At 33.4% G+C, this 16,691-nt stretch overlaps 1 protein-coding gene across 8 annotated transcripts in view; it reads right to left on the bottom strand.

Annotated features, from left to right (window-relative positions):
* The window catches only part of lrba (LPS responsive beige-like anchor protein), a 275,213-nt gene that overhangs the window by 208,327 nt on the left and 50,195 nt on the right, over positions 1–16,691 (bottom strand). For all 8 annotated transcript variants that reach the window (XM_058770127.1, XM_058770098.1, XM_058770136.1 and 5 more), the window contains exons 7-19: positions 16,111–16,230; positions 14,875–15,021; positions 14,311–14,508; positions 11,072–11,205; positions 9,262–9,370; positions 5,338–5,490; positions 5,045–5,213; positions 4,176–4,255; positions 4,015–4,077; positions 3,525–3,622; positions 2,596–2,688; positions 1,837–1,945; positions 1,051–1,132 (exon numbers count right to left, since the gene is read on the bottom strand). In XM_058770127.1, the coding sequence (XP_058626110.1) occupies positions 1,051–1,132; positions 1,837–1,945; positions 2,596–2,688; positions 3,525–3,622; positions 4,015–4,077; positions 4,176–4,255; positions 5,045–5,213; positions 5,338–5,490; positions 9,262–9,370; positions 11,072–11,205; positions 14,311–14,508; positions 14,875–15,021; positions 16,111–16,230 (1,555 nt within the window). The remainder of the gene's footprint in view (positions 1–1,050; positions 1,133–1,836; positions 1,946–2,595; positions 2,689–3,524; positions 3,623–4,014; positions 4,078–4,175; positions 4,256–5,044; positions 5,214–5,337; positions 5,491–9,261; positions 9,371–11,071; positions 11,206–14,310; positions 14,509–14,874; positions 15,022–16,110; positions 16,231–16,691) is intronic.

The raw sequence follows: 16,691 nt of genomic DNA, 5'->3' as shown, positions 1-16,691 counted from the left end.
ACCATCGTGTTCCTCTGACTGGCAAGTGGTTTGTGTACATGGTCACATCTCCATGTAAATACAGCTCTAATCAGCTGCCTGCAGTACCTCAGAATTAAGCTTCATTAGGGAAAGATCCGATATGGATCAGTATACAATATTAGTTTCACTTTTTACATTAAAACCAGAGCATCTGATCGCTGCCAAATCCTGTACTGAATTTAAAGGAGACACATGTAAAATTGAGCATAAACCGAGGCTGGAAATAAAGGCATCTCATTATAAGAGAGAATTCAACCATCTAATATTCAGAAACTAGCTGGTTGCGAATGAAACCAATGCAGTGAAAAAACTCAATGCTACAGTGGGAAGTTAATTACTTTTTAATGTGTTTACCATCTGAGTAATCGTGACTATCAAATGAGATTCATTTGTCTGAGGTAACCGTATACGTTACTTCACCATCAGACGCAAGAAAATACTGGTGGCTGTTTGATTTGCACCGCATCAGGAACAGAAATATGAAATGAGACTCGCTTAACACTATTATTGTAAATCATGAGTAAAAATAATCAGAGTTAAGTCATTTTACAATAGGAGGCAGGCTCTGCTTGTGATCTTGCCGTCTCTCGTGTAAAGACATTTTTCCATAGAACGCACCGGCGTAATGTTGATCGCTACTGCATCTCCGAATGAGGTGATGAATGTAAATATTGTATTCTGTGCTGCAAGTAAACTAAATAAATTTATTTGTATATATTTCTTCATAACATTTATAATTTGCGATTTCTCTGAGAAATGCAGGTAAAGTTAAAAAAAAAGAAAAAAACTTAATACAAAAAAACTTAATAAAAACAACAACAAAAAAGTAGAAATACAAATCTACTATTTATATCAAGTAGTTAGTAGTATTATTATATCAAGTTATTATTATATAGTAAAATATACCAAGTTAAAAGTAGTATTATTAGTTAAAAAAATATTTACTGAATCTATTAACATATGTTTATAAAGTGTGCAGGTTTAATTACTGCTGTTACAGGCGAAGAGATTGTGTGTCATATAACTTACGTGGGTTTTGAATCTTCACAGTGGAGTCGGGATCTGGGTGCTGTTTGTGAATGACCTGAGTACAGATCTGCTCCGTAAGAATCTGGAGAAAATTACAAGTAAATTCTGGTTCGTCACTGATATACAGTTAAGCACCAAAATCCAGATTAGGGATGAGAAGGAGTGCCCGGTTACATAAAAATAACAACATTGATATATGGCAACAGAATGACTTGAACTTTTAAACATTTCAAAACAATCATTATCCAACTGGCAAAAACATTTTTTAATCAGGATTTCAGCATAATTTGGGGCAACACATTTCCAAATACAAAATAAAAACAATTCATAAAGATTCAACAAATAAATACATAAACAAATAATTTTTTTTTAAATATATGAGAGAAAGTAAATGAAAACACGCTTCAATAATTGAATATTTGAATTGAAAATACTAGCCCAGTTAAAATTAGCTGTGAAAAAATCTTCACTAAACTACCTAAAGTACAGATAACAGAAATTATTTAAGTTAATTTAAAAATTAAAAATAAAAACATCTGAGGCTTTTGCCACTTTTTATTGATAGATACCACAAAAAAAAAAAGAGTAGAAAATCAGATCAATACAAAGCAGGCCAGATTTGCCTGTCTGGCATGAGCACCATATGTCCAAAGCATGCCTTTTTGCCTAAAAAAAATGCAACTGGTAAAATGTAACGTTTTGGTGACATTCACATAATATTATCGTCAAAAACAAAGTGCTGTAAGCAGACATTTAAAAAAAATAATATCGATATATGAGACTGACCTCAAAGAGCACGTTGTATGTTGTGACGGTGAACTGGTTTGAGTGGAGCATCAATCGTTCAGTGAGCAGAGAGAACAGGCCGTGAGCCAGCATGACCTCTGACTTTGTCCTAAAACGCATGGCATACAAAACATCAGCACCAAACCCACACTATGATCTACTTCAAATACAGCCAGAACCCCAACAGGGCATAACTGCAGCCCAAAGCGTCTGAAAAATATCTTTGCAGTCACGGAATGAAGCTGCATCTATTTTAAAAACACTTGGCGGTCAGATTCCTTCTGGGGGAAATTCACAAGAAGCAAATGGGATTACAAATGAAAGTGAGCTTTATCTATCAAACACCACAGAAACTGCATTTGGAAAAATACTCACACACAATTACAGACTTTGACTACATTAGTGCGTAAATATTTCCAAGCTGCATGAATTAATAGCGGAGTGAGGGTAATTTGTTATCAAAATAACCCAGCTGAGTTCACTCTGGGAAAAGACCTAGCCGCTTATTTTAAATCGATCATTTGAAGAAAAAAAAAATTCAGCCTTCAACTCATTTGATGGTATGCTGGGAGCTTATTTCTGCTAAATATTTATAGCCAGACCATCCACTACTGAAACATTTTGTAAAATAAACAGTCAGATTGAATCATGTACAGTATAGGAATCACATATTAAAACAAGGTTAACGTGTTATTGTTACTAATATGATTAACGGTATTATTATAAGCCCTTATTTCAAATAATAAAGTAGTAACTCACTTTGGTGACAAATATTTGAGAAAGTAGCCCAGGACTTTGAGTGCCTGCACACGAATCCCTTCACTTTTGGATGCGAGCAGCTTAAAGATGACCCTGTTATTCACCAAAGAGAAAAAAAGTGTAACAACAGATGGAAAAAATTATACAAAATAAATATAGAAGGAACGTTTAAAAAAAATTTTTAAAGTACATATTTATAAAAATGACAGAAATTTACTTTAAAAATAAATAGTTTTTAACAAACGAACATGTGATCAAATTCAAAACAACCATATTTATTATATATATTTAAAACAAATGTACATTTGGGTAAAGCTTAAATATGGTGTTGAATTTTGGTTTTCAATCACAGTGTTTCTTTCTGACAAAGGAAAATACCAGAGACGCAATCTGGTATCTACACAGATCTCACAAGAGCTGACGTGTACTCTCAGATGTAACCGAGACTATTACACTGTCTACATATTAAAATAAATCTGCCTATATCCTTCTGGAGTAGGATTTGATAGAAGTGTGATTTGAATGAGGTTGTCAGATCTAAAATGAAAGTGAGGCCCTCTGTTTTATCATGACGAGCCGTCCAGATGCCCCCCCGCTAGCGTGCACATTTAACCCCATGGCTGTCAGTGGAACTAGCATGTCTATAAAGGCTTTGGAAATGTAAATGCCTCCATTTTTGTAGCCCGTATAAGAGCTCAGTACAGCAGCATAGGTATCAGATGAATCTATGAAAGTGTTTTTATAAGTTTTATTAAGCAGGACTCAGATGTCTCTGCTATGAATGAGGTATTGTGGCCTCGCATTATTCCACAGTGATTAATTCAAATTCATTTGTCAGAATTTTTTTCCCAGGTTTATTTATAGCTTTTAATAAAGATGTGGGTTGAAGAACATAATGTCTGGTTTTAAGGGGCAACAACAGCTCTCACCGTATTCCATTTCGCTGATCGAAGGCTTGAACCATTGATCCAGGGTGCTCAGACATCAGTGCCACCAGAAGCTGGAGAACATCCATCAGATTATCATCCTGTTTAAAAAATTAAATAAATAAAATAAGTAAAATAAATAAGCATATATCAGAGTATTTCAAGACACCATTGCAAAAATATAATAATATAAATTACATATTAATATAATATAATATAATATAATATATATACACAGAGAGAGAGAGAGAGAGAGAGAGAGAATAGAGCATTTGTGGGAAGTGGCATGATGTTAAACTACCATTGTTTTTAACATGTCCAAGAGAGAAAGCTGTGGGAACCAAGCGCCATCTGGTGGCAGTTACACCACAGAATATACAGTGTAACAAAAACATGAAAAAATTGATAATCTGCCTTGATTTACAGTAAAATGCTACTGGTTTAATAGATGCATTGAGAAATGTTTGAAATTAAAGTAGGTGCATTAGGGTACCTCGTGCATTGTGAGCAGGTAGTTCAGAATACTCTGCAGTTCGTCTTCCTTCACGCCATGATCCTACATTTACAAAACACACAAGCATTACCTGGGCTGCACTTCTCAGGAAAGATTTGTTATATTCAAATTGTATGTATGTTATGGTCACACTAGTGTACCTTCATGATAAGTTGTTTGACAAATAGCAGGAGGAATGCTCGCAGAGAGTGAATCTCCTTCTGATTGGGTCTTGGTCCATCTGATGCAGGATATCAAGCAAACAAAAAGTCACGTAAATCTTATTCCATGGGCCTAAATTGTGATAATACTAATACATTTTCATTATGTCATTTTTGTTTGCTTGTTTTTTGTTTGTTTGCTTGTTTTTGTTCTGGGTCCTAAAGGAAACTTAGTTTGAAATGTATAACTTTGATCCTTTATAACTTGAAGCAAAATGAAGAGAATATTTCACTCAATGTAATCTTAATTTCATTTAATGAGATTTGAATGAGACAAACAAGAAAGCAGTCTATTGTGGAAATTAGACAAAACACATCGAAAGACAAATTGCTCAGTTATCATGGAATGAGATGCTTTCCCACAGCATCTTTAGCGCAATCCTGCAGTGCCCTTTTTTTATCTAGAAAGACTATTTTCAAAACAGGAAATTTACAATGACAGAATGTTATATAACCTGTTATATAACATGTAATATAAGTAATGATAATAAATAATATTCAACGATTATTAAAAGAATGAAATATTAAATGCATTGCAAATATTAAGTTGCAGCAGGACTCTAGCCCACCAAATGATTAGTACTAGTATAAGCTAATGATCTTATACTAATACTGTATAATTTAATTTATAACTATAATTTGCAACAAAACTAAACTGTATTAAATGTAAAAAATAGAAGATGTTTTATTACTACTGGCAGACTTTTAGAAACCACTGTAGCTTCACATGGACCTTTCTTGACCCTTATTCCCTAGTCTCAAGACATGTTGAGAAGTTGGTTTAGTTCTGCAGCAGACTGCTCTCTTACCAAGACCCTTGGGCATGATTCCGCTGCGGTCCAGTGGGTTTACAACCCAGTAGAAATACTTGAGGGTGTGCATGATCTGCAGTACAGTTCCAACTCTGCGGATGGCGTTGTAGATGGTGACGGTGCTGATGAATTCTGTGGCCAGGTAGGTGTAGAGAACCAGCTGTACCTGTTGAGGGCAGCAAATCAGTTTAAACCACCAATGAAAAGTCACATTTGAGAGAACAAAGAATTGGTCAACTATAAGGTTAGCATGATGCAGCAGCGTCAGTTTGTGTAAATGTGTAAGATACCTTAGCTGGAGCATGAATCCAGATGGTAGGGTTGAAGAGGATGTGGTCACACAGCTGTTTCAAGAGCAAAACTCCAGTAGGAAGGTTGCTAAGATAACGGCCGAAGGCAAGGACAATGTCCAGCACAGGTCGTGTCACGTGTACTTTGGAAGACTGAGAAGAAAATACAAACATGAAATCAAATATCAATAAAAATAAGTTTGAAAAAATTAAATAAAAAATAAATTATCAAAAAATGTGAAAGATCAACAAGCTGTGTTTCTAATGTTCCTCAAAAAAAAACAAAAAAACCCTGAGCTGATTGCCAATATGCAGATGACTCCCTATCCTAATAATCACAAGAGAATCCTTATACTTTTTTAGACTTAAAGATGCAGCATAGGACAGTTATTGGATATTCTGCATGTATATATATATACAGTGTATATATATATATATATATATATATATATATATATATATATATATATATATATATATATATATATATATATATATATATATATATATATATATATATATATATATATATATATATATATATATATATATATATATATATATATATATATATATATATATATATATATATATATATATATATATATATATATATATATATATATGTATATATATATATGTATATATATATATATATATATATATATATATATATATATATATATATATATATATATATATATATATATATATATATATATATACATGCACAGTGTGTATATATATATATATATATATATATATATATATATATATATATATATATATATATATATATATATATATATATATATATATATATATATATATATATATATATATATATATATATATATATATATATATATATATTTTTTTTTTTTTTTTTTTTTTTAGGGCTGTCAATCGATTAAAATATTTAAAAATCGCATGATTGTCATGAGTTACATTATGATTAATCGCACATTTTTATTTGTTCTAAATGTACCTTAATTAATACTTTTCAAGTTTTTAATACTCTAATCAACATGGGCATGGACAAATATGGATGCTTTATGAAAATGTATGTTTATTATTATTGAAACCATAGTCAACAGAGCATAAAGACTAGACATGTTTCAAAGGTCAGATGTTTTTCAAAGAACTTGTTCATGTCTATTAGACACATGAAAAAAGAAATACCAGGTTCCCATTACTTCTCTTTCTTTGCACGGAGCAATTTACTTACACAAACCTGTTTACATTTTTGCACGACAGGGCAGCTCACTTCTTCTGATCATGCAAAATGTACATTTATTATTTATTATTAGATTTGTTTGCCTCTCTATGCCCACATGCTGTATTTTGATGTAGCTAAATTCTCAATAAAACTGTTTTCATTGATATATTTTACTGTTTCTGTTGTCAGACAATGGAATTAATATGAAATAGTGACTGAAACACGAAGTCCGCGGATGTGGACGACCGAAGTATACTTTGGCCTTAAGACTACATAACCAGCTCTCCCTTCCAAGATGTTAATCTGCACAAAAATCCTGATAATCGAGCCATCGTCTGATGAAATCCAATACACATAAGATAAAGACAATAGCTGTACTTTCGGCTGTACTTGCATGTAAAATTAGAGAAGCAACATAATATCTGTGTTTAACTGAAAGCACTGCTCCTCTCCCCCGCTCGCTGAACAGAGCAGACGCAGAGAGAGGGACAGCAAGACCTCGCGCGGCAGTACCAGCAAGTCTCACAAACTAAATAAGGTTTGGGCAAACCCTAAAGATTTGTCGCTAGGCGCTTTTTTGAAGAGGGGGAAAAAGGTTGGCAACACTCCATTCTAGGCCACGGGTCAAACAGAAAATGCATGCTGAGTTAATCGCGCGTTAATAAAAATTAGTGCCATTAAAATGAATTTGCGTTAACACATTATTAACACGTTAACTTTGACAGCCCAGCATACATATATATATATATATATATATACACACACATGTAAACATATACATACATATACAAAAACATTTTTATGCATATGAAGGTTGCTGTTTTGGGTGGATATAAGTTTAATTGTATTTACTGCTATTTTACATTATTTTGGAATGTAGTAATAAAATGTGACTGTGGACAACAAAACCAGTCATACGGGTCAATTTTCTGAAATTGATATTTATACATCTGAAAGCTGAATAAATAAGCTTTCCATTGATGTATGGATTGGGCATTGATGGGATTAGGATAGGACAATATCTGGCCGAGACACAACTATTTGAAAATCTGGATGATTTTTGGCATAAAAGAAAAATCGATAATTTTGACCCATACAATGTATTGTTGGCTATTGCTACAAATATAACCAATGCGACTTAAGACTGATTTTGTGGTCCAGGGTCACTAATATGACTTTTACTCAATTATCTGTTTTTTTGTTTTGTTTTGTTTTTTTGTTTTTGTTCTCAAAACAATGCAATTCTGACCTGGTGTGACTATTCAGATGCAACTTATTTTCTACAATTACAGTACAAGTTATTAAATCTTCATTTTACCAGTTTTACCAGTAAAACATACTGTAAGACATGAAAGCAACAAATGAATTAGTGCTTCACACATTAAGATGTACCAATAGAACAACCAACATGTTGTTGGAGAGGGACAATCGACCTTTGCATGAATCCCTTAATTCAGTAATAAATCTTAACACACCACTATAACATCTGTAAAACAGGCACTAGCATTCCTGTATAAAATATCAGCACAGCCTAGTGCTGCTAAATAGGTAGCAGCATATATTTTGGCAACAAAAAAAAGGGTGGGGAAATTGAGAAAAAAACATTTCTTTCAACTGTTTCAACTAGTGCTGTCAAACGATTAATCACGATTAATCGCATCCAAAATAAAAGTTTTAGTTTACATAATATATGTATGTGTGCTGTGTATATTTATTATGTATATATAAATACACACACATGCATGTATATATTTCAGAAAAATATGTTAAATATAAATTATATGAAAATAAATATATGTAAATACATATAAATATTTTCAAAATATATGTGTGTATTCATATATACATAATAAATATACACAGAACACACACATATATTGTGCAAATAAAAACTTTTATTTTGTATGCGATTAATCGCAATTAATCATTTGACAGCACTAGTTTCAACTTCTTTCAACCTTCAACTCTTTCTAAAATTAAATATTTACCTGCAGTTTAAATATTGAATAAATCATTTTAGAGTTACTTTTTTAATTTTCAATGGATTTAGAACTAATTTAAAATTTCAAAGTTGGGTTTCCATAGTTACAAAAGCAACTTAATCATTTCAAGAGCTTTTAACATATGCACATTTTAGGGCCTTCAGATACAGACTAAATCCAGTTTTTTATTTAAGATTACTGTGGTCATTGAGTGTAACGACTTAATGTGACAACCTGAGGCCAGTTGAGATCTAAAGTGTCAAGGACGTTGTACTGTAGGCTGAGGTATGAGTAACAAATTACCAGACAAGAAAGAAAGTGAGTGTGCACAGAGAAAAAGGAGAGAAAGAGAAAGACTTTCAAAACTAAAAAAACAGGAGGTCTAGATAAAGGTAAAGGACAAGGTTTGAGTATTCAAAGTGTTTTTCTTGGTTATAAAACAGATGCTCATGTGACATCCAGTGACTGCTACAGTACTAAGTGTTCTTAAGCAGTTTTTACTTTTTTCTATTTCTGTGTTACCCAGCAACTTCTGCGGGCATATGCTAGTATGCTTTAATAAGGACTCCCTTATATTAATTTTAAGAGTATCTTACTTCAAACATTTAAGAAGACAGTTTTCTCCTTTTTTCTTGTTACAGCATTAGCAGAATTTAAACTGCCTTTGGATGCACATGTTCAACATACTCAATGAATAAAGTTATATTCATGTTTGGCACTTACCTTCTCCAGTGCGTAACCGATGACAAGAAAGCCCTTACAGGTCAGCACCTGCTCTTGCATAGCTACAGAGCCCTTCAGCAGCTCCATCACAAATGACAGTAGTGTGCAACTGAGAAAAAACATGCAACAGGTGAGCTTCAGTAGAGAAAGACTGAGCAGAACTAACAACAAAATGATAAATAACATATAGACCTGATCTAGTTCAAGTAAGACAGCAACCAGAGGCTGTCAAAATCCAAACAAATGAAAATGTCCAGAAAACAAGTCTTGATGAACAGGCTGAAAACTTTAAACACTTTCAAACCTGGTGTTTCATCACTGATGACAAACACTGGTTTTGGCGTTTAAGTTTTTTGTAATTTTCCCCTCTATTTAGATAGGACAGTAATTATATTGGGAGAGTGGGAGAGTATCTGGCTCAAACGACATGCCATGTTTCCAAGGGTAAATGAGATTTGAGATACGATGGAAAAAAATTCATCAAATGTTCGACATTTATGGGGCTTTTGCTTGGAAACAGCTTGAACATTCTGCAAAAGATCTATTTTTGTGAGAAAGTCATACATTTTCACTAGGCCTGTCAATTTAACACATTAATTTGGTTCAATTAACTATCAAAAAATAACTAATTTAACTTGTGTGCCATCTTACACTGCATGCAGTTGCTGACAAACATCATGCAGGATGATGACAATGCACCCTAAGGGGACTTGTCTTATATTTATATCATTTGATATAGTTTAGCAATATCACATTAGCAAGAGACAGTATTGTGTGTTTTTGTTTAATTTTGTTTAATTGTTAAATCTCCAAGAAACACAACAGTGTTTTGTTACTGATAAATCAATGCATTTGAATGTATCGAGTGGACAGTCACTTGCTTTGTCACTAAAGACGGTCACTTGCTTCGTTTCTGAATGAATCAGCCATTTGTATGAATTGGTTGAATGACTCACTCATTAAGACAGTGACTTGCCACCACCTACTAGCGATTTTTTTTCATATTTAGAGGATCATTTCACGTTTCAATATTATTTTTTATTTTCCAAACAATTAACCATCATTTAGTTATGATTTTATCATTTTAAACCCATTAGTCTCACAGCATTATTTATGCAATTCAAATTGCAGTGTAAACGTTCATGCCACCTATGAACAGTCTGTTTACAGTAAATATATCTAAATACCACTTCAGACGCAGCTTCTGAAAACAATTTTATGGCCACAGTGTAGGCTTAAATGTTTGTGTAAAAATTATTTTTACAAAGAGTAATCTCTTATCTTTTAGTAATCCCTAATATTTCACAGGTCAAATGAGATAAAGAATAATATTTATTATTATAAATAGCTGCTCTAAAGTGATGCAAAAATATTTTGCTGTTGTTGTCAATACAACTGATCATTATGAGAATGGGAAAGAAACAAAAAAATAATAATTCAAATTCTTGACTGAGGTATTTGTATTGGTAACACTCATTTGTTAGTACTACAGCCAATCATGGTTAAATATTTAACTTTGTATTGGCTCCTAGTCACAAAATAACAGTGAATGACACTGAGCACTGACCTCTCGAGGACCAAACCCTACAGCCAAAAACAGACTAATGGTTTGTGTACCATGAGAAAACATCTCCTTAAAAAGCTGCTATTGTGAGTCTACTGGGTTTAGCAACTCTAGGACAGACAATATTAACTTAATTTTCAGTTTTTCCTGGCCAGGCTAAAACTGAGAAGAGCTCAATCTTTTTTCCCCACTGAGAATCCCTTTCCTAATTTTCATTCTGCCCCCAGGCAGAGTTGGTGTTCTCACCAGACGGAGGTGTCCAGCTCGTCACCGCTGTGCTGGAGGAAATCCAGCTGTGCAAACAGGGGGAAAAGGACCTGAACTCCTCCTATAGAATGGATGGCACTCTGAACGGAGTGTGTCACCACAGCTTTGACGTCCTGAAACACAGAAAGGCTTGATGTTTGATTTGTTTTGTAATGTTTTATGTTGTATTACGTCATCATGTTGTGTAACACAGATACCCTCTGGTCAACACAATTCATTTTATTGTCATCTTCCTATTGTTCTGCAACAACTACTCCTGAATTGTAAGGTTATTTCCTAAATCTGTGCTCTGTATGCATGAAGAAGGGGAGGTGGGTATAATTAAATACAGAAAGACAGCTGTGAGGTCCTTCTTAATGTGCTTCTAATCAGACCAGTGCTCTCCCAGATGGCACATCCATAAAACCACTGTCAGAGAGAACTACTTCATCTGTTCAGCATGTGAATATGCCATCAGAACTTAAGAATCCTTTATTAACTGAAAAAAAAAAAAAAAAAACAGAATTAAGCCAAATTATTGTTCCTATTGGTCATTTTATAGAATATTTCCTATTATTCTGTTGTGAAGTCCAGAGCTTGACAACATTATTTTTCAGTTGAGATTTGTACTTATCCTGCAAATGTTTTTGCCAACACAATATTAATAATTCAAGTAGTAACAATGATGATAATAGTAATAATAATTTATTGTCGAATAATTTTTCAATTAACAACTGTTAAATTAACAACTGTTGTTTAGAATATCTACTAAATGTTATTTTTATAATTTCTTAGGTTTTAATTAAGCAATGCATTCATAAGCAACTGTGCACTGGGAATAAAATAATATTCTGATGCTTTCCAGACTCATTTATGTTATACTGTTATATAACTTGATCTTGAGACATACTTAAATTAGAAGAAATTTCTAACTGCCCTTCCTGCAGCAACCCAGCCCTGAGAGTGCATTAAATTGTGCAACCTCGGTGCCGGGACACACTCACCCACTCATTCACACACACACACACACACACACACTCACTCACTCACTCACTCACTATGGCCAATTTACTTTGTCCAATTCACCTATACTATAAAACTAGAGCTGTCAATCAATTAAAAAAATAACAATTGAATTGCACATTGTTTTCTGAAATTAATCGCTATTATTTGGGATTAATCCTACCTAACATTAAAGTTTTTAAATATACTTTTATATAGCAATTATTTCATATTCAATCTTCATATTAATGTAGAAACAGCATAAAGACAGAATATTTTTCATATTTGTTTAAGGACATATTTTCTTATGACTGAAAGCAAGTATCACTGATACCAATACTACTGATGTCTATAGGAAATTGTTATTTTTTTCCTAATATTTAACCATTGACTATAGCCATTCAACATTACAGTATAATTGAGAGTTATCAATTTTAACATTTATTAGACTTTAAAAAAATAGTAACTTTAATTTAAGTGAACTTGAAACAATCTTCACATAAACCCATTATAATAAATGTCATATTTACCTGTGTTCTTCAGTAGGAAATATACAGATTAAATAAAGTTAATCAAACACTAAATTCTAAATTAAAAATAGATGAATCCTTAAAGCTGCAAAAGTTACTGATTTCCTCTTTTTTTCTTTTGTTCTTTGATTAACAGACATCACAGCAGCTGGGTTATTAGGTTATTTGGCTGCTATTACTTTAAGAGGTGCCGCTGCTGAACATGACACGGATCTGACACGCATCGTATTTTCGATGACATAACGACACTGCATGCTTTAATATGAAATAATACAGGCTACAGCACGCGCTGCCATATTTGTGCATGCAATTCAAGAGCACGTGCTATGAGCATGGTATTACAGCTGACAGGACAGGAAGATTCATTTTTACTGGCATATGGCTTGACAAAATCTCATCTGACTGTAGTTCACTGATGTTCAACTGAAGCTCCCTTGTCACCTGTACTGTTTCCGCCCTTTTTTGACTAGTGCCTGAGGCAAGGTGGAGTGTGCGTCTGAAAAGTCTCCTGTTTGATGTGGTCGTAAAGACATTCTACTTCTAAATAAATGCAATTATTGTCAAAAAAAAAAGACAGAAGCAGCAGTTGTGAGTGGGGTTGGCCAACCCTAGCACCGCCCCTGTGTTAATAGTGGTAAATAGTTTTACACCGTTAAACTGGAAAAATGAATTGCCTGTGTTAACATGCTAATTCACATGTAGAACATATGTAAACCACAGAGATACTTCAATTAACTCTTTCCCTGCCAAACAGAATTTTCCGTTATTCATGAGACAACACTTCCCTGCCAATCACAGAATTTTCCAGGTTTCTGTGTTTTCACTGTTATAAACTAGGGGGCACTTTTACGCATCTCCTGAATGACTCTAGAAAGTGCCGGTCAAAAACACAGACCAGGAAGACAGAAACAAGCGATCTCATATGCAAGCATATACATATGAAAAATAATGCAAACATCAACACTAACCACATATAAATGAAAACTGCCTAATGTTACAGAGTGAAATGTCAACCCAGAAAGTGGTAAAGGCCTGTGCAAGCTTTGGGAGTACTGATGGAAGCCATCTACTGCATCTTTGCTTCGATAATATTACGAATATGATCCAGATGTAGTATTTGATAAAAATGCGATTTACTCAGCTTTTTGCTCAAAATGTTTGTTTTTTTTAAACCTACCTACATTCAAGTGTTGACAAAAAACAATACTTTTTTTTTTGAAAGTAGAGTGTCTAATCTTTATTTTGACATATTGCATGTTTAGATATTCATACAACAAAATATTCTGGGGGCCACGAAATTTTTGTGAAAATCCGCAAAAACACTGGGTGGCTGGCAACTTTTTTCAAAAACGCTGGCAGGGAAAGAGTTTACTGGCCCAAAACTCTCTCACACCGGCACAGTCAAAAATCTATATTTAATAAATACAAGAATGTTAAAAAGCTTGTAGACTCCCTTGATAACACTGTAAACCAGACTAGATTAAGTGCTTTTAGAACTCATGAAGTGCTGGATACAGCACAGGTGTCGGCCATATTTTGCTGAGCGAGATGATAAAATGCTCATATTGTTAATTATGTTAACGAATGGTGATGAGCTAGTTTCATTCGCCCACAGACAGCAGTCCACCTGGCAAAGCAGGTCACTTTAGGCAGCTGTGCAGGGATGGTAAACCAGGTGTGATGAAGAGACAAAGAGGAAGAGCATACCTGCAGCATGAGGGCATGTGGTGAGTGCACAAAAATGGAGGCATTGTCCTTGGGGGATGACTCCAGACAAAGCTGAGCATCAGTGGCTCGAGGATTATAGGTGAAGGCGATACTGGCAGACAGCTTTCCATCATACAACAGCATCTTATGATGTTCTGCAAACAGCAGGTCACTCTCTGCCTTGTGCTTAAAAGTGCCCTGGATCAATCAGAGGGAGAGAGATGCTAAGTAGAGCTATGCTGAACATTCTCAAGTGTGCAGGAACAGCATGAAATTAAACCTGATTCATCAGAACACTTAATAAAAGCTTAAGTGTTTAAGTGCAATAAACAGATGATATGAATGATAAAAATGTCTGATGTGTTCCAGCCAGTTATCACTTTAGTGCTTCAAATCATTCAAGTAAATTCAATAATAAAATAAATAAAAAATACTAAATAAATAGGAATAAAACAGCAGCATGTGGCTGCATTTACCCTTTATAATCTAATGAACAGTTCTGTACATGCATGTGATTTTTAACATCTGTAATAGACAGCATTTGGGCAGAGAAATGGATCCCACCTTGTATCCAGGCCCCAGCTGATAGATGGCTAATATCTGAGCAGCACTGAGAGCCTCACTGAACAGATACACTGCCCCCATCTGACCACAGAACACACGGTTAGCGTCTGCTGTCTCTGATGAGCCCAAGAAACACTTGTCGAATGTCTGTGAAGAACAGGAGGGGAAAAAGGTTGTTTAGTTTTTCACAATGTTTGCAAGTGTAGTATTGGTACACTGCGAAATTTGGGGTCTGTACTTTTTTTTATGTTTTTGAAAGTCCCCTATGCTCACTAAGGCTGCATTTATTTGACCATAAAAACAACATGAACAGTAATAATGTGAAATACTGTTACATTTTAAAATAACTTTTCTTTTAAAATGTCATTTACAATGGCTTCAACCATTACTCCAGTCTTCAGTGTCACATGATCCTTCAAAAATCCTTCTAATATGCTGATTTGGTGCTCAAGAAACATTTCTATTACCAATGTTGTTTAATATGTTTGTGGAAACCATGATTATTTAATGAAGGTTCAATAGAACAGTATTTATTTGAAATAGAAATTTTTTGTAACATTAAATGTCTTTACTCTAATTTTTAAACTATTTAATAAATCCTTGCTGAATTAAAGTATCAATAAAAGTATTATTTTCTCAAAGAAATATATCTTACTGACCCTAAGTTTTAGAACATTATAACATTTATATAGTACTTTGTGTTATTTACTCCCATCACTTCAGTCAGCTAGTATACATATTACTCTACTACAGTGATTTTTTTTTTTATGTTTAAAAAAGGGGCTTTTTAATGAGAGACTCATTTTACACAAATGATAATCTGTCCATGTATTAGTATGTCCTTGTGCATGCAATAAAAGAGAAATAAACCATATTAGCATGACTTTGTCAGTTCATGTCAATCAACATAAAAAAAAAACAATTTGCTGTTACAAAATGCTGCTCTTTAAATGTTATAAACAGACAGTGACTACATCATTCTGACAACACCTTGTGCAATCCTGTTTCAGTGTAATAATGTCCAACTTTTATTTACCATTTCAAAAGAAAAGTCTACATGTCCAGCAGTTTTGTTTCATACTTTAAAGTTTGTGGGTATTTTGGGATTTGTAGCTGCTAAAATATTGACAAGCTTTGAACAGAAACACTTCTGGAGAATAAAAGCAGGGCCTCAAGCTTAACTGCTGGTCAAAACTAGAACAATAAGAGATAACAGAGCCTTTTGAAAGTACTTACATCGCTTGTGTTGACAAACCAGGTGATCTCACCATATGACGCCAACTCTCCATTGACATAGCAGCTGATTTCACTGTTCTTCCAGCGATTATAGATGTGCACTATGGTCACCATATACCACTGTTAAATAAAAATAATATTAGCAATTATAAAAAGGACAGCATGACGTTATTTATTTAATATCAATATCACAAAGCTTGAGAACATTATAGCAGGGGTTTTCAAAAGGGGTAACTTTTGGACTCCAAAATATGATTATCCCCTTCTAGGAATTAACTTTCTATTTCCGTGCCTAAACAATCATTCATACAGAGTAAGAAAAATATTAAATGTGAAATTATAAATCAGTTTCTAAAATTATATAATTAGTTTTTGCACTGTCATTGTACTAAAGCAAACAGTGAAAATATCAAGAAAATGTAACACTTATACATGTCTATTTGTGTATCAATACAATATAATAAATCACAATTATCATTTCATGATTTCTGATTAGTCCTTAGAAAGCAGAATTAAATAATACTAATTTGTTTCATTAATATCTTAAGTGCATTTTAACTTTGACAGCCCTAACCCTTTTG

Source organism: Onychostoma macrolepis, chromosome 01 (genome assembly GCF_012432095.1).
Source record: "Onychostoma macrolepis isolate SWU-2019 chromosome 01, ASM1243209v1, whole genome shotgun sequence".
Classification (NCBI taxonomy): Eukaryota; Metazoa; Chordata; class Actinopteri; order Cypriniformes; family Cyprinidae; genus Onychostoma; species Onychostoma macrolepis.
The sequence above is the reverse complement of the archived record's forward strand: the minus strand, read 5'-3'. Positions and strand labels throughout refer to the sequence as shown.